The sequence below is a fragment of the Panthera uncia genome, assembly GCF_023721935.1.
Source record: "Panthera uncia isolate 11264 chromosome C1 unlocalized genomic scaffold, Puncia_PCG_1.0 HiC_scaffold_4, whole genome shotgun sequence".
In the NCBI taxonomy this organism is placed as follows: Eukaryota; Metazoa; Chordata; class Mammalia; order Carnivora; family Felidae; genus Panthera; species Panthera uncia.
In genome coordinates this window covers 12,220,613-12,244,197 of record NW_026057585.1, presented here as the reverse complement: position 1 = coordinate 12,244,197, position 23,585 = coordinate 12,220,613, and the positions used below count along the sequence as shown (strand labels likewise).

General features: G+C 52.8%; 1 protein-coding gene across 1 annotated transcript; it reads left to right on the top strand.

Moving 5' to 3' along the window:
• Positions 1-12,935: 12,935 nt before the first annotated feature.
• On the top strand, positions 12,936-23,295 carry LOC125912272 (chymosin-like). The gene is made up of 9 exons (XM_049616607.1): positions 12,936-13,012; positions 15,920-16,070; positions 16,914-17,031; positions 17,853-17,971; positions 19,135-19,334; positions 20,728-20,841; positions 21,595-21,739; positions 22,274-22,372; positions 23,140-23,295. The coding sequence occupies exons 1-9, from the start codon at positions 12,951-12,953 to the stop codon at positions 23,275-23,277; spliced, it is 1,146 nt and encodes a 381-aa protein (XP_049472564.1). The 5' UTR covers positions 12,936-12,950; the 3' UTR covers positions 23,278-23,295.
• Positions 23,296-23,585: the final 290 nt, after the last annotated feature.

The following is a 23,585-nucleotide window of genomic DNA, read 5'->3' as shown; positions in this document are numbered from 1 at the left end:
TGCCCCTCTTGTAACCGGCTCACTAGGCCAACGTTCTCTGGAGGCATCTCCTGGATGTTCCCCAGAATTGGAACGTGGTAGGAAGAAATTGCAGTTTGTCCAGATCGTGTTCTGTTAGTATTACGAAGTTCAGAGGCACAGGTGTATGGAGGCAGAGCTCAATAACAGCTCCGTTTGGGAACATAGATACGCAAATCTTATCTAAGTGCCTCTTAATACACTTGCTTAATGTGCTTGCTTAAACACATGAGTCACTGTTTTAAAGCCAAATGAATGTTTGCTCAATATGGGCTATGATCTTAATACTGTGCTACTCAATCTCTTTTTTTCCTAGAGCATAAGGAGGGTGGGCTCTGAATTCCATCCTGGCTCTTCTCAAATTGGGTTCAGATTAAACCTGCCAAAGCATGTCTGTGCCTGGTACTGGGCAGATATCACCATAGCTGGTGGCTGCCCCCCAGGGGCGGGCAGTACTGGGAAATGTCATTTGCCCATAAACTTGCAGTTCCCAAGCTTCCCAAAGGAAGATGTCAAAATGCTGAGTCCTGGAGACTAACCCCAACCTTTGGAGGAAATCAATTAGTCGTATAATGAAGTTGTGATTGTCCTTCCAGGGGGTAGAGAGGCTAGTTTCCATTAGGAAAAGCTGCAGTCAAGCTAGGGTATGATCTTAAGGTTAAAACAACAACTAAGAGGGGCGCCTGGGTGGCTCGGTTAGTTGGGCATCCGACTTCAGCTCAGGTCATGATCTCACAGCTCGTGAGTTCGAGTCCTGCGTCGGGCTCTGTGCTGACACTGGGAGCCTGGAGCCTGCTTCGGATTCTGTGTCTCCCTCTCTCTCTGCTCCTCCCCCGCTTGTGCTCTGTCTCTCTCTCAAAAATAAATAAACACTTAAAAAAATTTTTAAAAACAAATAACAAGGACTAGCAAGATAGGAGGGGGCTGGAAAGGGGTTGTGTGTGGCTATGCCTGCTCCTGCATCTGTCCAGAATTAGGTTTCAAAGGGGGCACTATTGCCCCCATGGAAACCTCCATCATCAGCGTGGCAAAACAGGAAGAGGAACACGAAGACGGGGTGACAGTGGAACAGAGAGAGGAGACCCCTCTAAGGGGCTGTAATTTCTGCTCACTTCCAGGCCAACAGCTGGACCCACATCTGGATGCTAGAAAGCCCTGCAGGTGAGCAGACGTGCTCGGTGCCCCGAGGCCCGAGCCAGAAGGCAAACACATGTCCTTTCTGTGCTCCCCAGGCCCCCAGCTGGGGCCCAGCTGGGAAAGGGAGGGACAGGGATCTGACCCACCAAATGGGATGCTCCGTGTCTGGAGGGAGTGTTAGGGAGTCAGGCAACAGAAAAATGGGGCCCGGCCCTCGGCTAGGGGTCCCCTACTCCGGAATGTGCTGGGGGCAGGTATTTTAGTGAGTAGCGCCTTGGGCAGGCAGCCCACACTTGCTCCCGGGTGCACCCCTCAAACATTTGAGAGCGCACTGTGCCACGTGGATCACGTTAGTGTCCAAGAAGGGACACTGAGGAGAGATCCAGGTGCAGGCGCAGTGAGGCAGGGTCAGAGGGAAGACCTCGGGAGTGCTCTCAGGGGGAACTAAGCCCTGGGGAGGACACGGTCCCTGCCAGGCAGTCAGGCCCTGCTGGAAGCCGAGCTATCCAACCAGCCTGATGGCAGGGCCCAGGCGGTGGACGGATCGGGACGGCAGGGCGGCCCATAGACAGCGAAGCTTCTCGTACTCCCGCTTTTATGTAATTTGGCCTTAATAAAGTACCTGGGGAATTGCCCTCGACAGGCCCCCTGGGAAAAGAACTATTGGGGAAAGAAATAAGTTTCCGCAAGGAAATTGTGCGGTCCTACATTTAGCCCTTGCCACCCCCTGTGAAGACTCTTCTACCTGAAGGAAGGAGAGCTTCATATATTTCTCAGCCAAGGAAGGAACAAATGGATCTGAAAGCCCCACTCCGGCAACAAAGGAGTGTACCTATGGGCACAAGTTACTCCAACCCCTAAGCCCCCTTGGCCCCCGGGAGGCATTCCAGATGATGGTTGAACCTAGTCGGTTAAAGTACAGAATGGTTCATTAGTTCCTAGGTGCATCGTCTCTCTGAGAATGTATGAGGCGTGGGTTCCTAAGGCCCTCTTGGCCCACTCCTGGCACCTCGGACCGAGGCGAACACTTTTGTTCCTCAAGCCACAAGTGGTTCAGGGAAACAACTAAGAGGTCATGTCCCTGCAATTGTTCCACTTGAGGTGTTGGGAGATAGATGACCTTCATGAAAACGGCAAAGCAAATGCTTTCTAGATTATAGATAAACGTAGATACATAATGAAAATAATGTAAGAAATTAATCAATAAGCAAAGGGCAGGAGGAAACGTTGTGAGAAAATAACCATGTTATTCCCTAAAGGGTGATTACACATAGGAACATTTTTAGAATTAGGTAATGCTAGAAAACATAGATGATGCATGCTATAAGGAAATTGCTAGCAAATGTAATGTCACGTTTGCCACAATAAAGCAGCCAGTTCAACACACTGCTGTGGCCTGTGTCCATTTTTAGTTTAATTTATTTATTTTTCACTTTTTTGCTAACATCGTTCATCCTTCGGGAACCCCTGGACGTGCTGGAGCTGGATTCTGGCAAGGCCCCAGCTGGAGAAAGACAGGCGAGAAGGTTCTTGCTCCCTGCTGCAGTCCTGTGTGGACAAGATGGGCCCCCGGCCCCTAACTGGCAAGGGGCTGTTGTGAAATTACTCAGTGGTGCACTATCAGTGGTTTGCTCTCAGGATATTCATTTTCTCCCTCTCCGTAGGGCCCGTGGGTGCCTCTGTGCATTGGAAAGCCTGCCTATGGTCACCATGCCCCTGGACGGCCTTCGCCCTCCTAGGAGACCCGGGCTGGCAGGGACATGCGGAGACAGCCTGATGGCAAAGCGGGTAAGCCAGCAGGGGCTTTGCTGGCTTTCCCTGGGGATGCCCTGAGCCCTTGGGCCGTTGAGGACAATCAGAGTGGGGTCCCCAGCCTCTCCTGCCCTCCTTCCCAGCCACGTCCCTCCCCTTCTCCCACCTGCTTTCTTGCCTCCACGAGGTGCTCTGTCCTCTCCCTGCCCTTCCAGCTGGTGGTCTGATCCCTCCTGGTGGCACTAGGGCCAGGCTGCAGATTCTCAGCTCAGCTACCTGAGGGATCAGGCAGCTCCCAGGGTCTGTTTCCATACGTGATGTGGGGGGACAATAATTCTCGCTGCCTCACAGGGTTGTCACGAAGAGTACCTTCCATGGTGGTGGCCAGCATCTGGTGGGTACCGAGCGTCCTGTGCCCCATCCCAGAGCCTCTGGATGGGAATTGCCAGAGAGGGGGCCTGGAAAGCCGGGGTTTTTGCAGCATCAAGAATGCTTGGAAAGGGATTAAGCAAGGAGACCCCAGCGATTCACTCTTCTTGGACTCTGCCCACCGCTTGCTAGCTGAACGACCTCAGGGAACCAGCTTCCCTACCCTCAGTTTCCTCCTGGGTAAAACAGCGTCCCTGCTAGAACTTACTTTGCAGGGTTGCTGTGGGGACCTAGCACATAGTGGATGCACGGTCAGTGTGAACTGTGATTACGGCATGGGCTTGTGGACGGAAAATGCTCCGTCGGCTGGGATGCATTTCTCTTCTGTTTACGTAACATGGGTTCTTCCCCCTTCAGGAGAGATGGTGTCTGCCCCGATCAGTCCTCAAAGGGCAACTATGGAAACTGCACCGAGAACTTGGGGTGGAATGAAACAGCCATGCCCACTCCTGCCTCTGACAGATCATGAAATGGGCCAGGTGGGAGTGAGGCCGACACATCCCCCCAAACCGGCAGGAAGCAGGCCAGACCCCCCCCCCCCCGCCTTTACCCATGCCCCTCCATCACCCTGCCTCCCAATCCACAATTACGGTCTTACAAAAAAAAAAAAAAAATCTAAACACCACCCCAAATACACCCACCCAGGACTTCACTGCACACCGCAGCCCTCTTCCTTCTGCAAACCACCCCATGGAGCCAGTCTGTTCAGTTCAAGGTGAAGATTTTGACTCAGGCTATTTATAATTCCCGCGATGGAGCGGGTGTCAGTTTCAAAGACGTCAGGCCAGATGCCGGGCTTGGAAGTTGAGAGGGAGACAAGCGTTATTATAAATTAATGTTGCCAGTGATGAATATTTGATATTTTTAACACACATTCACCTCAGAGGGAAAAATTCCTCTTTAATTAACGTGGCTGGATGTTGGGCGGTCCTCCCGTGGTCGAGGAGGGCTTGCAGAAAAATCTTTGGGCGTAGCTTCCGGCAAAGATCTGGCAGAAGAGAAAGTCATCCTGAAAAAAAAGTGACACCTACAAAGACTTCCTTGTAGACCTGCCCCTTTAGGCTGAGACTGTCAGGGTCGGCAGCCGGCACTTCCTTCCCTCTGCCCACCCTTTCCTCTGTGCCTCCAGCTCCAGTTCTGGGCTGGTCCAGGCTGGAGAAAACACTGGCTCATACTAGAGACCAACACAGAGAGGCTCGCTTGCAGACCTGTCTTCCTTTGTCTGCATGGTGTTGAAACAAGGCCTTACCCTTATTTGATAATCGATATATTTCCCCCCAAAGCAGCATGTTCCATGTCTCTTGGAAAATAGAAAGTTCTGGAACCTCTGGATTGGGTTCCCAGTTGACAGTAGTTTAGGCATACCTGAGCCCACCACTTGTCGGGGCCTCCACCTGCCTCTGGGGCTTGCATCGGGCCTGCGAATACTTTGGCCTGCACAGCGTTAGCATGCATCATGCTTAAAAAAGTTTTTGGAAGGGAATTAAATTCATTGCGTGTTTTGATATTTACTTTAAAAATTAGACTCTGAAACAATCTTCAGTGCCACACAGGCTCCTGTCATGTTACACGCCTAACCCGCAGGGTGGTAAAAACGGAGAATATTGGGGAGCCTGGGTGGTTCAGTCGGTTTAGCGTCCGACTTCGGCTCAGGTCATGATCTCACAGCTCGTGAGTTCAAACTTGTGAGTCGAGCGTCGGGCTCTGGGCTGACGGCTCGGAGCCTGGAGCCTGCTTCTGATTCTGTGTCTCCCTCTCTCTCTGCCCCTAACCCACTCGCATTCTGTCTCTGTCTCTCTCAAAAATAAATAAATATTTAAAAAAAAAAATTAAAAAAAAAAAAGAAAAAAAAAAAAACAAACCGGAGCTTATTTGGTAGAATCTCCAGCAGATGAAGTTTTTTGCACCGTCTCCCATACACTTCTGAGTTACCTGCTGGCCCATCGGCGTCTGAGACTGACCCCTTGCCGGTGTCGCTGAACCTCAGGTTTCTCGTCTGTTAAATGAGGCCCAAGCAGGGTGGAGTAGAAGGCTCTCGGGTTTTGGAATCAAAGCGGTTCTGGATTAAAATCCTGGCAACACTGCTCTGACGCAAGAGCTGGGTGAGCGACTTAATCCCTTTAAGCTCCATTTCTCTTCTTTGTGAAATATGGGTAACACTACTGACTCTGAATACTTTGGTGGTGTTAGAGGAGAAGAGAATAATACTAAGAGCTGGCATTTCCTGAGTGCCTGCTGTCTACCAGGCACTTCTCGGGGCCTCAGTGGTCATCACAAAAACCCTAAGAGGTGGGAGATGTTTACCGATGAGGACCGTGAGGTTGGTGATCACAAAACAAAGGCGAAGCAGGGGCGCCTGGCATACGGTGGGCAGAAAGGACTGAGGGCCACGTTCTCTAGTTCTGAAAACCCCGTGGCTCAGGCCTCGCATTCTTCCCTTTCTACAAGGATGCAGGGCCTTGTGGAACCATGCCAGGAAGGGGCTGGTTTTCCAGATGCTCAAAGAGAGGACGTGACAGGTAAAGTTGTCCATCTCACATACGATGAGTTTTAATGTTTATTCATTTTGAAGGAGAGAGAGAGAGCAGAGCGCCAGCAGGGGCGGGGCAGAGAGAGAGAGGGAGACACAGAATCCGAAGGGGCTCCAGGCTCTGAGCTGTCAGCACAGAGTCCGATGCAGGGCTTGAACTCACAAACTGACAGATCATGACCTGAGCCGAAGTTAGTCACTTAACTGACTGAGCCACCCAGGCGCTCCTCATCCGGTGACTTTTAAAGAGATGTATATATCACATTTTATGTTTGCTTCACAAGAGTGTATTTCTTTTTACTTATAAGTAAATTTTATTTTAATTTATTTTTTACAATGTTTATTTATTTATTTTGAGAGAGAGCTAGCATGCAAGTGGGAAGGGGGAGAGAGAGAGAGAGGAAGAAAGACAGAGAGAGAGAGAGAGAGAGAGAGAGAGAATCCCAAGCAGGCTCCATGCTCGGCACGGAGCTTGGCACAGGGCTTGAGCTCATGACCTTGAGATCATGACCTGAGCCTATATCAAGAGTCGGACGCTTAACTGACTGAGCCACCCAGGTGCCCTGTGAATTTTATGTGTGAGCTGATCCCTCATCGCAGTTTGACCTGCATTTTCCTAACGATCCGTGATGTTGAACATGTTTTCATATGCTTGTTGGCCAATGTACATCTTCTTAAAATTTGTTAAATGTTCGTTTATTTTGAGAGAGGGAAAGGGAGCAGGGGAGGGGCATAGGGAGAGGGAGAGAGAGAATCCCAACCAGGCTCTGTATGTCAGCACAGAGTCCAAAGTGGTGTGGAAACTCACAAACCATGAGATTATGACCTGAGCCAAAATCAAGAGTTGGATGTTCAACCAGCTGAGACACCCAGATGCCCCTAGTACATCTTCTTTGAGGAAATGTCTGTGTGAGTCCTTTGCCCTTTTTGTAATTGGGTTACTTGTTTTGTGTGTGTGTTGTTGCATTGTAGGAATTCTTTGTTATATATTCTGGTTATGAACCCCTTATCAGATATTTGATTTGCAAGTATTTTTCCCCGTCCCAGAAGTTGCATTTACCACTCTGCTTGTAGTGTCCTTGGATGGGCAAAAGTGTTCAGTTTTGATGTAGTCTAATGTATCTATTTCCCTTCTTTTGTTGCCTATGCTTTTGGTGTCGTCTACAAGCAATCATTGCCAAATCCAAGGTCATGAAGTTTTTGAAGTTGAAATTTTGGACCAGGTCCTCCTTCCCAACTATTTAGAGATTCCTTAAAACTGTATTTATGAAGCAAAACATTCTCAAGATTCATGACGCTGTGATTCTGTTTCATTGTCCTGCAGTGGCCTCGTGTCCCCATGTCCATCTTCAATGTCCCGTTTGAGCACCACCTTGCCCGGTCATGATACGTAGGCCCCATGTGGAAGGCAGGCAGAGTTGGAAGAGGCCTGATTTCTACCAGAGGATCTTTTTGGTTTTTTGAGGTTGTTTATTTATTTTGAGAAGGAGAGAGAGAGAGAGAGAGAGAGACGATGCTCATGAGGGAGGGGCCCAGAGAGAGGGAAAGAGAGAATCCCAAACAGGCCCCTTGCTGCCAGCATGGAGCCCGACTTGGGGCTCGAACCCATGAGCTACCGTGAGATCATGACCTGAGCCATACCAGAGAATCTTCCTATCCCATCCTTCCTCTTTCCTGTTCTACTTTCTTCCTTTTTTCACCTTCCCAGAAGGGGATTTAGGGCCAGCTGGCCCCCACTTGTCTGTAGCCTCAGCTGAATGGCTTCCCCTGGCACATGGCCCCGGGCTGCCTGAGTCGCGGGCTCTGTTGCTGTTCGGTTTCCATCCTCTTCCTCTGGACACACTGGACGGCATGTATCAAATCCATAAATACGGAATTTCTTTGAAGAAGGACTTGCGTTACCTCGATCTTTAGAATCCCTTTATTCGGAAATAATTTCAAACACCCAGAAACCGTGCAAGGAAGTCCTGCACACCTTTACCCAGACACCTCATACGTTGATACCTCTCCACCTTTGCTTTCTTCTCTTCTCCCTCTCGGCATGTTTTCTGGTCTCTTAGAAACCCTGTTAGAACTTGGGAGGCACACTACTCCTTTACTTCAGTGTGTCCAACAATCAAGGGCATTTTCTTATCATTGCTGAAATACAAATCAGTACGAATATCAAAGCTGTGAACTTGGTGAAACTGACATCATGCAAAACGTGATCTCAAGATGCGTGACACAGTGATCTAGAGACCGGATTTGGCCAAGTGCCCAGAGTCCTGCATCAGTGCTCTGGAGATTTGCCTCGACTCCTCCCTCCTTCTCCTCGTCCCCTTCCGGAGCTGGATGGGCTTCCCCAGGGCAGTTTGCCGTGACTAGTAATGTGCTCTGCTGTTGGCAGGGCAGGACCCCCACCCTGCCCTTCTCCCAAGAGGACCTGGCAATTCCACGATGCATTGGACAGGTGTTTCCAGGCCTCAGGGTGCTTACTGCACAACAAATAGAGGTGCATCTTTTGGAGGCTGGGAGCGGTTCTCCCCACAAAGTTCTGCTGACAGACTGGTGGACAGGCCAGTATATCACTCACAGAGGTCACCTGGGGCAAGAAGGGAGAAGCGTAGGGAGTTTTACAAATGTTCAGGGTAGGCTTCTGATGCATTTTCTTGTTTTTTAATGTCTATTTATTTATTTAGAGCTTGAGCAGGAGAGGGGCGCAGAGAGAGAGAGAGAGAGAGAGAGAGAGAGAGAGAAGCCCAAGCAGGCTCCAAGCTGTCTGCACAGAGCCCAAGCTGGGACTCAATCCCATGATCCCATGAGAGATCATGACCTGAGCTGAAATCAGGAGTCGGCTGCTTAACCGACTGACCCACCCATGTGCCACCCCCACCTTTTTTTTTTTTTTCTGATGCATTTTCCAGGTCTCTGCCCTCTTAAGGTCTCTCCTGGGTGAGCCTTTGCTGTTCCTCTGTCCTGTGTGAAGGACCCCAGGACTTCTTCATCTTCAGCCTGAGGCTTGTCAAGTGTGGGCACAAAGTGGCCGTCTTTGCCGATGTTTGGAATTTTGGTGCTGTGAGAGCCATGTGGTCAGGCTGAGAGGATGTGTGGTCAAGAGCCAAACAGACCCAAGTTTGGATCCCAGATCCCTTGTTAATAGCTGAGTGACTTTGGAAGATCGGTCGAGCTTTCTAAGCTCCTGTTTATTCATCTGTGAAATGGGTGGATGTATTTTAAATTAAAAACTTTTTTTGATGTTTATTTATTTTTGAGAGAGAGACAGAGCATGAGCCAGGGAGGAGCAGAGAGAGGGAGACACAGAATCTGAAGCAGCTGAAGGCTCTGAGCTGTCAGCACAGAGCTCGACAGGGGCTCAAGCCCACGAATGGTGAGATCATGACCTGAGCCCAAGTCAGATGCTTCATTGACTGAGCCACCCAGGCACCCCTGACTTACGCTTTTAAAAAATTCTCTCATTTTCTCCTTTCTCTTTTCCTCAGGAAAAGAAGCGACGTCACTACAGTTTTTTTGTGTTTTTTTTTTTTTTTTTGCCTCGAGGAAGATGTAGGCAGGGCGGAGAGCCAAGGCAACGTGTAGGATTTCCAGGTCAGGATGTTGTTGCCTGAAGCCTAAGCCCGTAAGAGAACTCAGGGTTCCTCAGAGGTTGTAGAAGGTAGAGGCAAGGGAGACAGGTGGGTTGTCAGTGGCAGGGACCTGGGGCCTGCTTTCTAGTGGTGGCCCAGGGGGCGTGGCAAGACCAGAGAGGAGTCAATGTGTGGCCTCTCTCGGGGAGTATGACCCAGGTAGCTTCCAGAAGAGTGGTTTGGCCCAGGTGAGGCATGGAGGCAACAGGGTCCCAGGCAGGGGCAAGGAAAGATCACCAAGATCACCCCAAAGCTTGGTCTGCTGGAGAGTCATGTGTGTTGAAGCATATCTGTGGGGCACTATGCAAAAAGACCAAGATTAACTTGCCCCCGGCCTGGAGGGTCAATGCCAAAATTCAGTTGATTTCTAGAGCAGGAGATGAACAGATGCTTTGTACAGACCTGAGGTTCAGACCAGCAACATGAGCTTGTAAATCCCACATATCACCAAGGCTGGGGAATGACGTGGAACATTCAAGGTCATGCAATTGCAGTCATTTATGACTCGTATATATAGAGGTCCTAACACATGGTAGCACTGGACTGTCCTTTGATCCTCACATGAGCATCTCAGTGTCAGAAGAGGAAACTGAGGCATCAAGAAATGAAGGAACTTGCTCAAGGCCACAGGAGCATGTGACAGACCCAGGACTGAAGCCCAGGATGGTCACACATGCACTTTCCAGAAGCCATGCTCCCTTGTCAACTGGCACCTTGCAGTGGGAGATGTGTGTCCCTTTGGATTTCCTCCTATACCGCTTATCACAGAAGGGTCGCACATGGGATCCGATCCGTCCCCACCCGACTGTGGGCTCCCCAGGCGTGGAGATGACACCAGCTCCATATCTCAGTGGCCATGGTTCACACATAGAACTTCTCAAGTTATGAGTTGAACTGGCTTTGTTGCTGCTTATGTGAGTGGAGATCACAGGGTGGGCACCCAGGACAGGTTGTCCCAAGTCCCTGATTTTGTTTAGCCACTTTTGTTGGTTAGTCACCAGGCACAAAAAATGTAGACCAAGGTGGAGGGCGCCTGGGTGGCTCAGTCAGTGAAGCAACTGACTCTTGATTTTGGCTCATGTCATGATCTCATGGTTTGTGAGTTCAAGCCCCGTGTCAGGTCTGTACGGACGCACAGTGTGGACCCTACTTGGGATTCTCTCTCTCTGTCCCTCCCCTATGTGTGCTCTCTCTCTCTCAAAGTTAATAAGAAACTTAGAAAAAAATCTAGACGAAGGGGAGGTGTCTCCACCTGGTGCTGGGTAGCCAGTGATGAAATCTTATCATGGTTTTTCTAAAAGCTTTTTGCAATTCTTGGCCTGCACCCATGGATAAGCAGTTCTAACGCTCTGTGCCATCTGGGGCAACGTTCCTGATAGAGTGCACTTGAATGCTGTTAGAATGATCTCAATCTCGTGAGTAAACACGAAACAACCGGTGCTAAGGGATCTTTAGTTTTTGGCTTTGAGGGTCACCTTCCGATGGGAGGGATGGCTGAGCCTGACTTCCCAGGCTCATTGTCCAGGACTGTTTGCCTCTGGGTTGGGCTGGGCTCCTGGTGACGTGGAGCAGAGTTGCTACAACGCTCCCACTTGGTGGTGTTGACCCTGGAGGGTCCCAGCCCCGGAGGATGCGCACGGGCATGGCCGTCCCAAGGGGTATCCGGTGGTCAGCAGGAGTGAGCTAGGAGCAGAGCCGGTCCAGACAGGATATTGCAAATTCATGAAATTGCCATAGCATGCCGGGCCCTGTGGGGCAGTGTGTAGGGTGTCAGACCAGGGATCTGTGGCAGTTCAAGCAAGTCCCTCAACCTCTCTGAGTCTCTGTCTCCTCATCTGTAGCTCATAATAAAGATGTGACCTGTAGTGCCTCCAGAAGGGTAGGAAGACCATTCATTAACTCATTTGCTTAACCAAACGTTTAGTGAGCCTCTTCTGTGCCTCATGCTCTGTGCTGGGGTGAGGGAGGAAAGACCACTCGGAGGCAGGGCCACTGGGGCAGGACATACGGCCCCGGCCTGGCAGGGCAAATGTCTTCAGGGAAGAAACAGGAAACACGCGGTACCATTGAGCGGTGTTTTTTTCTTTCTGCTTCCCTGGCTTTTGGAATGGCAGGGTGGGAGGGTGCCATGAAGATGTGCTCCTGGCCATGTCCTGGGGCACCGGGGGCAGCAGTGTCCTGGCCTTCTGAGCAGGACGTAGATGGCTGGGTGTGGCATCTCACGGGAGGGATCACATCTGGCTGTCTTCCTAAGTCCTTCCATAAAGCACTCAGGTCCCCCGTCGATGGGCCTCCTGAGGCCCTCACGTCAAATGCAGGAAACTTCCAGGCCTGTCTCTCTCAGCGTGCCCCTGTGTCCAGGGCCCACGACATGCCCGCCTCTTTGGATACCCAGCCTGCCCTCTCTAGTCCACCCCCACCAGTCCTGCCTTGCTACCCTGATGTCTGTCCTGAAGGCTGTCGGTGGCCGGCCCCATGCTCTCCTGCCAACCCGTGGCCCCAAAGCCCCTGCCTTATTCTGACTTGATCCTGACTTTCCAGTTTATAGCCTCCCCTCGTCCCAAGGTGTGGTCTTCTCTACCGCTTCTGTGGCTGAGTCTTTTTTTCCTTTTGGCCCTCATTCTCTCTCAGGGGCCCTCTACTCATCACAAAGCCCCACATGTGTGTTTCGGAGAAGCTCTTCCTAGACCTTTGTGTGGAGGAGGGTGCCGGCTCTCGGCCTAAACTGTTGCCTAAACCTGACCATCATGCCACATTTTCCGCCCTCCGTGTGTGCGCGGCACATGCCTGCCTCCCCTGTTCACCCTCGCCAGCCCTCCATTGCTCAGGGGATCCGGCACCTATCCCGCCCTTCCCAACACCCTTCCAGCATGGAACCGGGGGCCACGGCCCTGACGGTGTAGGAGTGTTGGTCCTGCCATCTCTCTTAGACCGGGGTGGCCAACTGAAGGAGCATCCCTGCCTGGGCAGTGCACTGAATGCTCCTTGGAACACGGGGCTGGGAGGCCTGAGCCAGAGGATCCCGGGCAGAGCAGGCTGCTGGCTGTCTGTGAAGTCAGGCCCAGGCAGGAGAGGCAGCTTGGACAGGGGGAGGGGGGCTGCTGCAAAGAGACCTCTTTACAGCCCGCAAGGTGGAAGGCGACACAGGTTTCCGGGGGTGGCCCTGCCTGGGTTCGCTTGAGAAGTCCCTTGTGGAAGGGGAAATCAGGTCAGGGAGGCCTCTGGGACATTCCCCAGCATGTGTACACTTCCACTTTGAAGTCCCTGCGGTGGTGGAATTCGTGGCCCTTATCGGAGTGGGTGTTAGGTACTCTGGGTCCTGTCTTAATGTGTTTGGGGAACAGCCCGAAGTCAGGGGGTTATCTTCGCAGCCTGGGCCTCCAGCCAGAGGGACGGGGCTCACTCTATAAAGGCTGTGGGAACGGGCACCGGCTCGAGCAGTGGCCAGCCCACCGTCCAGGATGAAGTGTCTCGTGGTGCTACTTGCAGTCCTGGCTCTCTCCCAGGGCAGTGGGATCACCAGGTGTGTGTCAGGCCCCAGGGGGACGTGGGGGGAAGGGTGTCAGGTGTATCTGCTCCGGTGGGTCTCTCCTGGGCTTCCCCTCCTTGCCCTGGGGAATCTTCTGAGGAAATGCTGCAGGTTCCCAGGAGAAGCGCTCCACTGGTCTTGCCTTTGCATCTGGGATCCTTTCCTCTGAGTGAGCCCCGCCACTGCAGGGTGCGGTGGCCAAGGACCAGGGCCCAGAGGGGACAGCCTGTGGGATTAAGGGGATGGTTTCTGGAGTCAAATTGCCTGTGAGTTGATCCCCAGCTCCATCAGTAACCTGACTCTCTGCGCCCTGTTTCCTCTCCTGCTATAAAACGAGGGTAACAGAAAGCATCTATCTCACAGGGTTGGCACGCAGACTATATGAGCTGGTGTTTGTAAAATGCTTTGAACGGTGTCTGGCGCATGATGACAGCTATGTATGCATTTCTTTTTTTTTTAAATTTTTTTTTAACGTTTATTTATTTTTGAGACAGAGAGAGACAGAGCATGAACGGCGGGGGGGGGGGGGCAGAGAGAGGGAGACACAGAATCAGAAACAGTCTCCAGGCTCTGAGCTGTCAGCACAGAGCCCGACGCGGGGCTCGAACCCACGAATTGTGAGATCGTGACCTGAGCTGAAGTCGGATGCTTAGCTGACTGAGCCACCCAGGTGCCCCTATGTATGCATTTCTTAAACGAAATAAAGTTCTCTCTGTGGTGGAAGTTCCCAAATTCTCCTCCAAAAATTATAACAGATATTTCTTTTTTTTGAGACTTTTTTTTGAAACGATTTTTAATTTTTTTTATTTAAAAAATTTTTTTTAACGTTTATTTATTTTTGAGACAGAGAGAGACAGAGTATGAACGGGGGAGGGGCAGAGAGAGAGGGAGACGCAGAATCGGAAGCAGGCTCCAGGCTCCGAGCCATCAGCCCAGAGCCCGACGCGAGGCTCGAACTCACGGACCGCGAGATCGTGACCTGAGCCGAAGTCGGACGCTTAACCGACTGAGCCACCCAGGCGCCCCTGAAACGATTTTTTAAAAGTAATCTCGACACCCAATGGGGGGCTCAAACTCACGACCCTGAGACCAAGAGTCACACACTCTCCTGACTGAGCCTGCCAGGTGCCCCATGATTGATATTTCTTGAGCTGCTTGCTACCAGGTGCCAGAAACTTGGTTGGATATTTACCTCTGCTACCGCGAATCCTCCTGGATTAGGTAGATAGTATTATTTGCATTTTACAGATGAGGAAGCTGTTGTTCAGGGAGGACCCCTGAGCTACTCAAGACTGTGAGGGTCAAAGGGAGGAGCTAGGACTTGGTCCCAAGCAGACTGGCACTCTTACCACAAAATCATGCTATCTCTGGTTTGAGCCTTATCCCAGGTTTGAGCCCTGTTGAGCCCCGGGACTGGGGGAACCTGAATCCATCCCTGGGAAGCTGGATCCCTAAAAAGGGGTCAGGGTGGCTTTGACCAGTCGGAGCTCCTCATGGTCCTTGAAAGTGAGGCTCTTTTGAGTGCCAGGCATTGGGTGGGGGGGCTCTCAGTGCAGGAACTAGGGGCAGCGCTGGGGGAGTGGGGGTTTCCACGGTGAGCTTCCTGGTCTCTGTGTGGGGCAGTGGGCTGCAGGTGTCCCTCAGAGGGAGGCTCTCTGGGACCTCGTGCTGGACACAAGTGCTCAGTGGAGACATCGGGACACAGGAAAGGGCAGCTGTGGGCTTGGTCTTGGGAGCTCAGACTAACTTCCTTCCTTTTGGGCTTACGTCCTTTTCTATCATCAGAGACAAAGGCTGAGAAACAATCTCGAGGACCTTTTATTTCCGTTGGGTGGAATTCACACATGAGGGCTGGGGAAGAGAGGCACCAGAGGAGAGACCATAATTCACACACAGGCCTGTTCCATATGGGATCTGTTTGGGATGTGAACAACACGAGAGAACCCATTTTTTGTTTTATTTGACTGCTGCCATTTTATTACTCTCAAAGCACTTTCATGGCCGTGGTCGCCACTCGTCCTTCAGAGGACGAGGCTCACAGAGGAGGACCGCATGGCCCTTAGAACTGAGGGACCCCGGGATCATCTGGCTCCATTCCTTCACACTACTGGAGGGGGGACCTGGGAGCCAGAGAGGTGAAGCTACGGTTGGCCAAAGGCAGGGCTGGAGAGTGGCTGGAGAGAGGAAGGAGTTCACCCCTTATGCTGAGACCGAGCTGAAACTCAGAGGGTTTTGGGGAGCGACCCAAAGTGCCACAGCCTGTAAAGCTGGGTCTAGAACCCTCCTTCATGTTTCCCCTCCAGACTCTCTTCTGTTGGTTTGCTTCCATCATCCAACCCCTAAACTCCAGAAGCTCCCTTGAGGTCCACGCTCTGTACTGAGACCCTTCAAAGACTTTCCACACACTTCAGGCCACCCAGAGAGCCAGTCATAGGGGTCACAAGGGCAGAGCACTCTCACGGAATTTAGCAGGGTGTGGGGGACATCATTTCCTCTCTAGACAGCATGTCCCGGTGGGGGGCAGAGACTGTACCCCTGTGCCCCATACAATGTCTGACACATGGTAGGTAGATAGTAAGAATTTGGAGACTGGATGATATTGGGTCTCTCACACCTTGGAGTTACAGTATTCACTAGCAAGCTATGAAATACATTCACTGAGTCTCTGGCAGCATTAAAAAAGAGAAAGGAACAGGGAATATCAGAGTGCGTTGTATTTAGTAAGGGTAGGCGCTGATTTGTGAACTGATGTAGAATACAATTTTTACTTTGAGTTATGATATAAAAAAAGAAAGTGGGGGAGTAGCTTACGGAACCCAGAGCCTCTGGGCACCTTCTGGGAGGCCAGGCAGCCCTGGGGAGATGCCCCCCGGCATCATGAATTCTCCCCCGTCTCCTCAGGGTCCCTCTGCACAAGGGCAAATCGCTGAGGAAGGCCTTGAAAGAGCACGGGCTGCTGGAGGACTTTCTGAAGGAACACCCATATGGCATCAGAAAGAAGTACTCCAACTTAGACAAGGTGCCCAACGAGCCCTTGGCCAACTTCTTGGACGTAAGTGGCTCTGCCCACCTTCCGGTAATGCTTCTCACAGAGTGTGATGGACGCCCCCTCCCGGACCCGGCCTGTTTCCCACTTCGAGGAATCATGGAGCCCTGTGGGCTATGGAGGCCATCTCCCTGCCCCTCAGTCAGCTCTGCGGTGGGCCAGTGGACCCGGCAAAGGCAGGGCTCTGAATGTCACCCCCGGAAGGGTCTGAGCTCAGGCAACCTGCAGAAAACATCCCTTGGGGGCACATAATCTGCTCCCAGGTGCACCCCCATGCCTTAGGAAACCCATGACTTCATCCGGGCTGGGCAGGGATGGGGTACTGGTACCCATGTGCCACCGCCTAGGACGTGACAGGTACGCCCCTTGTGCCCTCTTCCTTTCTGGAGCCTGTCTCTTCCTCATCTGTCATCTGTCACTGCAGTAAACAGCCTTTTGTCTCCAGTGCTCTCATTTCCTTATCTAGGTCACGCTGGCACCCCCCCTCCCCACCCTCCTCACCGGCCCTAGTTCTGACTCATGGGGAGGCTGGCAAGGCGGCATGGCAGGGGCAGCTTGGGTTGGGACGTGGGGGTCCGTACCTCGCTGGTGCCCCATCTTTATGTCCCTGCCCCTGGCAGGAGGGCCCAGTCTTCATGCCAAGAAGGGCCCACATTTTGATCTAATGTCTGGGGCTTGTGGGAGGGGCCAGGAGATCACGGCTCAGGTGGGAGCCAGCATGGCGGCTGGAGGTGAAGAACCCTCCCCAGGGACCCTCATTCCCCCTTCCCCCTTTTTCTCGATGCCAAACATCGACGCTCACCCCTATGCTGTGCTCCCCACCCCTGACCCCATGCTGTCTGTCCCCAGTGTCAGTACTTTGGGAAGATCTACATCGGGACCCCGCCCCAGGAATTCACCGTGGTGTTTGACACCGGCTCCTCGGACCTCTGGGTGCCCTCTGTCGACTGCAAGAGTTATGCCTGCAGTAAGTGACCTCCCTTTCTGGCCCGCCTCTCCGGGCTCCGACCCCAGGGCCCCTCTGCCAGCCACGGTCAAGGTGCTGGGCAGGGGGAACGTGGGTGCAGGAGAGCTTGCTCTGACGTTCCCAGCCTCCCGGTTGCGCCCCATCTCCTGGCTCAGCCCTTCCCACCGGGCCATGGATTGGGAAGGTGTGCAAATCACAGGTCTAATGTGTAAAGCACCAGCTGGAAATTAGGGAAGCTTAGGCTATTTATTTACTTATTTATTTAGTCTCCATCAGGAGCCAAGGCAAGCTGCTGACCCTTCTGGGTCCTCGGTTTTCCTTTCTATAAAATGGGGCTATTATATGCCAGTGGGTGCCTGGAGAATGAAGTGAGAGGGTCTTACTGTTGATGATGAGTAAACATCTAATACATGCTATTAATTTATTCCTCCAACAATCCTGGGAGATTGGTGCCCTCTCTACCTCCATTTACCAGAGGAGGAAACCAAATTTCAGAGAAGAAAAGAGTCTTGCCTAAGATGCCAAAGCTGGAAAAAGTCAAATGTCCATGGAAACCGCAGGGATGGCTTTTTGCTTTCCTGTTTTGTTTGGAAGCTACACGGGTAGCACCGGGGGTCAGAGAGGTGGGTCGAGCACCAAAGAACAATTTTCTTTACTAAACTGAGTGGGATCCAGAGAGAATGGGTGCTTATTTTCAGCAGAGAGAATGGTTAGTATTTAGACCATATTCTTACAGGGCCTGGTGAGGGTCTCAGCCCTGGCTGACACCGTCCACTGGTGAGAAGATTCTATGGGCCTCACTAACTCTGGGTCTGTTTCAGAAAACCATCATCGCTTTGACCCATCCAAGTCCTCCACCTTCCAGAACCTGAACGAGCCCCTGTCCATCCAGTACGGCACCGGCAGCATGCAGGGCTTTCTGGGTCTCGATACCGTCACTGTGAGTGGGGCTTTGGGTCAGCAGGCACTCACCTTTCCTCCCCAACCAGCCGCTTCACCACCTAGACTCCCAGGCTCTGGTGAGCTGTCCCTCCAGCTGCGGCTGAGAGGCCCTTTGGATCCTGTCCTCCCCCCCACCAACCGTGGCCTGGTGGGGATTTAAAATCTGAGAGGGATTTTAGCCAGCAGCTGCTGTGGCTCGACCTTCCCTCCTCCCTCCTCTCCTTCCCGTGACAACCCCCAGAGTCCTCTTGAGAGGCTTCTCCATGCCTACTTTCCATCTTCCCAATCTTCTCCATCTATGCTTGCCATAATTGGTCCAGGATCCCCAGCCTGTGCCAGCACTGAGCTCTCTTCAGTGTCGCCCGTGTGATTTCACTGGAAATGTCGTTCTTAGGAAGGTGCTATTATCCCCTTGTTCAGAGGAGGAAGCGGAAGCTCAGAGGAGTCAGTAACTTGCCCGAAGTCACACAGCTGGGAGCTGAGTGTCAGAACCCCGCCTCCCAATCTTTGAGTGGTGCCCTTGGCTTGGCCTCCCTCAGTCGCCCTGGAGGACGAATCCCCTGCCCAGGTGTCATGGAACAGCATACTCTTTCGCATCGGAGAGCACCTGTGCCCTCTGGACAAGGGTTCCCCTGTCTGTTGCCACTTTTTGGCTTATAAAGTACTCGACACAGGGGTGGGCACACAGTAAGGGCACAATACACATTAACTTCCTTGTCTCTTTCCTCACCCACTATCCAAGATTAAGCAGCATCCCTCTATGATTTTCACCTCAATCTTCCTTGAGTCCTTTCTGGGTCTGGCTGAAGGCTTTTTTGCTTTGAGCCAAAAGGGAGACACGGCTCTTCTCCATTGACGGTCCTGTCCTCAGCCTCTCCCGTAGGCAGGACAGGTGCCCACGCAGCTCAGGCCTCCCCAAGAGTCAGCAGCACCAGGGAGCAGGGGCCCGGAGCCTCTTCCTCGGTCCCTGGCTTATTGGACCAGTTCCCTCAAAACCACAGCGCAGAGCTGGGAAAGGAGGGCTTTTCTTTGCTCGAGTAACTACATTACCTGGAGGAGGGAGGGCGAGCCCCAAGGCTGATCCTGATACCCACTTGCCCTGGGATCTTCCTGCCTCTGGCTGAGGGGCCCTTGGTGGAGGTCACTCTGCCTCTCTTACAGGTCTCCTCCATCGTGGACCCCCAGCAGACTGTGGGCCTGAGCACCCAGGAACCTGGCAACGTCTTTACCTACTCTGAGTTCGATGGGATCCTGGGGCTGGCCTACCCCTCTCTGGCGTCCGAGTACTCAGTGCCTGTGTTTGACAATATGATGCAGAAGCACCTGGTGGCCAAAGACCTGTTCTCTGTTTACCTGGACAGGTAGGAGCTGTCCCCAGGCAGGGTCAGACGTCCACAGCCCAGCAAGGTCTCTTGGCTGAGGAATGTCCACCCCTCTGGGACACGGCAACTCAAGGGTGGTGTCCAGAATCCAAGAAAACCTCTCCTTGTTTCCAGGCAGACCCAACTTCTTGTCCCAAAGTCCCCCACATAGCCATTGATACAGACAGAGTCCATTGGACCAACATGTGACTTTGATTTCTGGCATTTAAAAAACGAAGCCTGACCCCATCTCTGCCCGAGGGCAGTTTTTCTTTTTAACATTTATTTATTTTTGAGACAGAGAGAGACAGAGCATGAGTTGGGGAGGGGAAGAGAGAGAGGGACACACAGAATCTGAAGCAGGCTCCAGGCTCTGAGCTGTCAGCACAGAGCCTGACACAGGGCTCGAGCTCACAAAGTGTGAGATCATGACCTGAGTCAAAGTTGGACGTTTAACTGACTGAGCCACCCAGGCACCCCTGCATGGGGGCATTTAACATCTTTTTTCCAAAGTAGCCAGGCCTCCATAATCATTGTGGGTGTCACTGAGATTCATAGACTTCTATTTATTTTTATTTTATTAAAAATTTTTTTTAATGTTTATTTTTGACAGAGAGACAGATAGAGCACAAGTGGAAGAGGGACAGAGAGAGAGGGAGACACAGGATCCAAAGCAGGCTGCGGGCTCTAAGCTGTCAGCACAGAGCCTGACGCCAGGCTTGAACCCATGAACGATGAGATCATGACCTGAGTTGAAGTTGGATGCTCAACCAACTGAGCCACCCAGGCGCCCCCACAGACTTTTAGAGTAGGCTCCAAAGGAGTCCAGTCTTCTCCTTTCACTATGAAGGAAACCGAGGCCTGAGAGGGACGATCACCCCAGGAACTGGTGGCTAAGTCATACCTGTGTCTCTGTTTCTGTCAAAAATAAATAAACATTAAAAAAACAAGTAGCAGAGGGGGAATTCAGTGACACTGCATTGTGCCCATGTTTCCTGGCTGAGAGAAGAGCCCCGGAGTATGTGGGACCTTGTTGAAGACTCTCTCTCCTACTTGTAGCCAAAGGCCTGGGGGCAGGGGGTGGGCACAGGGGGACCCCTGAGGGTGACCTGAGCAGAGCCCAGTGGTCATGTGACCTGTGTGGTGGTCATTTCCTGACCTCCCCTCGGGAGGCAGGTGCTGCTTCAGCCGGGGGGCTACAGAACTCAGAGAGATGATGCTGCAGCTGTTATCAGGGAAAAGCCCCGAAGAGCAGGGAGGCTGGGAGAACGCGTCTGAAGCCTTCGGGGTGGAGGTGGGAGTCGAGGGCAGGGCGGACAGGAGGGCCAGGTCTCAGTGGCATCTGCCCCTGGGTGGGGATGCGGCGGCCCGTCACCAGTTTCCTTGGTTTCAGGAATGGCCCGGGGAGCATGCTCACGCTGGGAGCCATCGACCCCTCCTACTACACAGGCCCCCTGCACTGGGTGCCCGTGACCGTGCAGGAGTACTGGCAGTTCACCGTGGACAGGTGAGTGAGCGGCAGCCCTGGGCCCCAGCCACGGGGTGGCTCCAGGTGTGGGGACGGGAGGGCCTGGGGATCAGCCCGGGAGGCTCTGAGAAGGCCCGCACACCGTAGCTTGTAAGACCATCACAACAGGTTCTGAATTAGACGCTTCCAAGGCCAATGACCTTTGCCGATGAGCACGCCGGACATTCACCGATGCTTCATTCTTAAGAGTGCTGCACTAACTGAGCACTTACTACCTGCTAGGCATTGGGATGAGTGATAATAGGACCGTCTCGTTTATTCCTGGCAAAAACCCTATGAGGTGGTGCCGTTAGTAATCCTCATTTTATAATTTACTGACCTCAAGTCTGAACCTCGTGACCATCCCTTGAGGAAGTCAAGGAAGGAGGGGTTGTGACCCCATTCTGTGGATGAGAAGCCCGAGTTCAGGAAGGCTGGGTGACTTGTACAAGATTTGCAGCAGGTGGATGGCGGGGAGAAAATTTGAAACAGATCTTTAGGCGACTTGTGCAGGACTCATTCCAACCTGACTCCAAAGTCTTGCCATGTGATTTTACAATTTTTTGACGTTTCTGTCCCACAGAAGGTGGGGCAGCCTTGATGTAGCTAATGACTTGGGAGAAAATGGTTTCAGGTCTTTTCTATGAGCTATGGAAGTGGTGCTTGGGCTTGCTCCCCGCCTGAGGATCCTGGCAGGGGAGGGAGGGTTGGATGCTGGACGTGCTGCGAGGCTGTCCTGTTTCCGCTCTGCAGGGTTACGGTCAATGGCGTGGTGGTGGCCTGCGATGGTGGCTGCCAGGCCATCCTGGACACAGGCACCTCCATGCTGGTCGGGCCTAGCAGCGACATCCTCAACATCCAGACGGCCATTGGAGCCACCCAGGACGAGTTTGGCCAGGTGAGGCCAGGCCCATTTCCCCCGAGGGGCTGGGATTTCTCCGAACACCTTCACAATGGCCTTCCAGCTCCGCCCACCACTGCCGTTGAGGCTCTCACGTCTCATGCAGCTGCAGCTGCAGCGGCCAAGGTCTGGCCTCCGGGTCTCCAGGAGGGCCGTGCATCCCCAAGCTCTGCTGCACCTCCCTGTTCCTTCACCACCCCACCCTGTTCCTTCACCACCCCACGGGTCTCCCTGCTTCTTCCCTGACAGCTAAGAGCTCCCAGTGTCCTGGCTGAGACTGGAGGGGAAACACTGAGGCCAGTCCCTCTGTCTCAAGCTGGGGTCTGTCCCTGCACTGACTGACAGCAGGTCCTCGTCATTGTGACTCTTGAGGCCTGAGAGAGAATCTCCCTAGAGTCCTCTGGGTGGGCAAGCCTCTCCCCACCGCTTGGCTCCAGTGCAGAAGAAGGGGCTGTGCCTCGGCCCTCCTCTGCCTCTTCCAGCCAGATCACATCCCTTGCCCATCTAAGAGGACTTCCTTCTGGTCTTTAGTTTGACATCAACTGCGGGCAACTGAGCAGCATGCCTATGGTGGTCTTTGAGATCAACGGCAGGAAGTACCCACTGCCCCCCTCTGCCTACACCAGCCAGGTATGAGTCTCAGGAGAGGAAGCTTGGGTTCACCCGGCACCCCTTCTCTCTCCTGGCAAGTCAGTGAACTTCTTTGGTGGCGTGGCCCAGATGGAGAGTGTGGGAGGTACATGTAGATCAACTGGCCTTTCTGAGTGGGGACCTGTTGTCCTTGGGCCTCACGTGTGGCTGTTATGGCCTCATCCTGGGAGACAGGGGGTGGACAGAGCCCAGCGGCTTGAGGGAGGGTGGGGTAGGCAGGACCACAGCTCTCCGTGGGAACCTCCATCCACTGTTCTAGCTTCTAAGCCCAGGTCTCTGGAGCTTTGTCCAGGATTTTTGTGGATAGCCTGGGCTTTGTGGGGACCCAGCCCTTATCCCCCCCTGACCCACTGGCCTCAGCTTTGGCCTGGCCTTGAGTATATACAACTAGTAAGGCCTTGGGCCCCCCCACCCCCACCCCCCAACCCGGCCTGGTCTGGCTGGTCCTCAGGGCAGTAGGTGCTAAGAGGAGGGCTGGAGGCTAGAGAGGACAAGTGAGGAGGAGCGGGGTCAGGGGACCATCCCAAGTGATCTTGCATTACATCACTTGATTTTCTGAGTATCGGGTTTTTCACCTTGTTGAGCGAGATGAGTCTGATACTTGTCTGCTTACCTCGGAGGGTGATTTCAAGGATGACAGGAAATAATAACTGAGAGAGTAATTGTGGGGTGTGGTGGGGGAGGCTTGCCATCAGATGTGGTGACTGTGGTTGGGACCAGCTTCATCTCAGCCTTGCCTTTCCCAGGATCTGGGCTTCTGTGCCAGCGGTTTCCAGGGTGAGGGCGACGACCCGCTGTGGATCCTGGGAGATGTCTTCATCCGGGAGTATTACAGTGTCTTTGACAGGATCAACAACCGCGTGGGGCTGGCCAAGGCCATCTGATTGCACCACCGACCGTGGAACACGCATGCACTCCCTAAGCGCACATGCATGTGCACACACACACACGCACACACGCACACACACACACATACGGACCAGGTTTTCTGGCAGATGGTTTTCAATAAACACCATATCGCTGCAAAGTGTGGCTTCTGTGGGGCCAAAGCCCTGCGCCGTTGTGGGGGTGGGGAGTGACTGTCATGTGGTACGTCTGGCAGCATTGGGGCTTCGTGACTGGGGGAGGGTTCAGGACCCTGTTGGTGGGTGGAGACTTTCACAAGGGAATTGGCCACTTCAAGCTTAGGCCA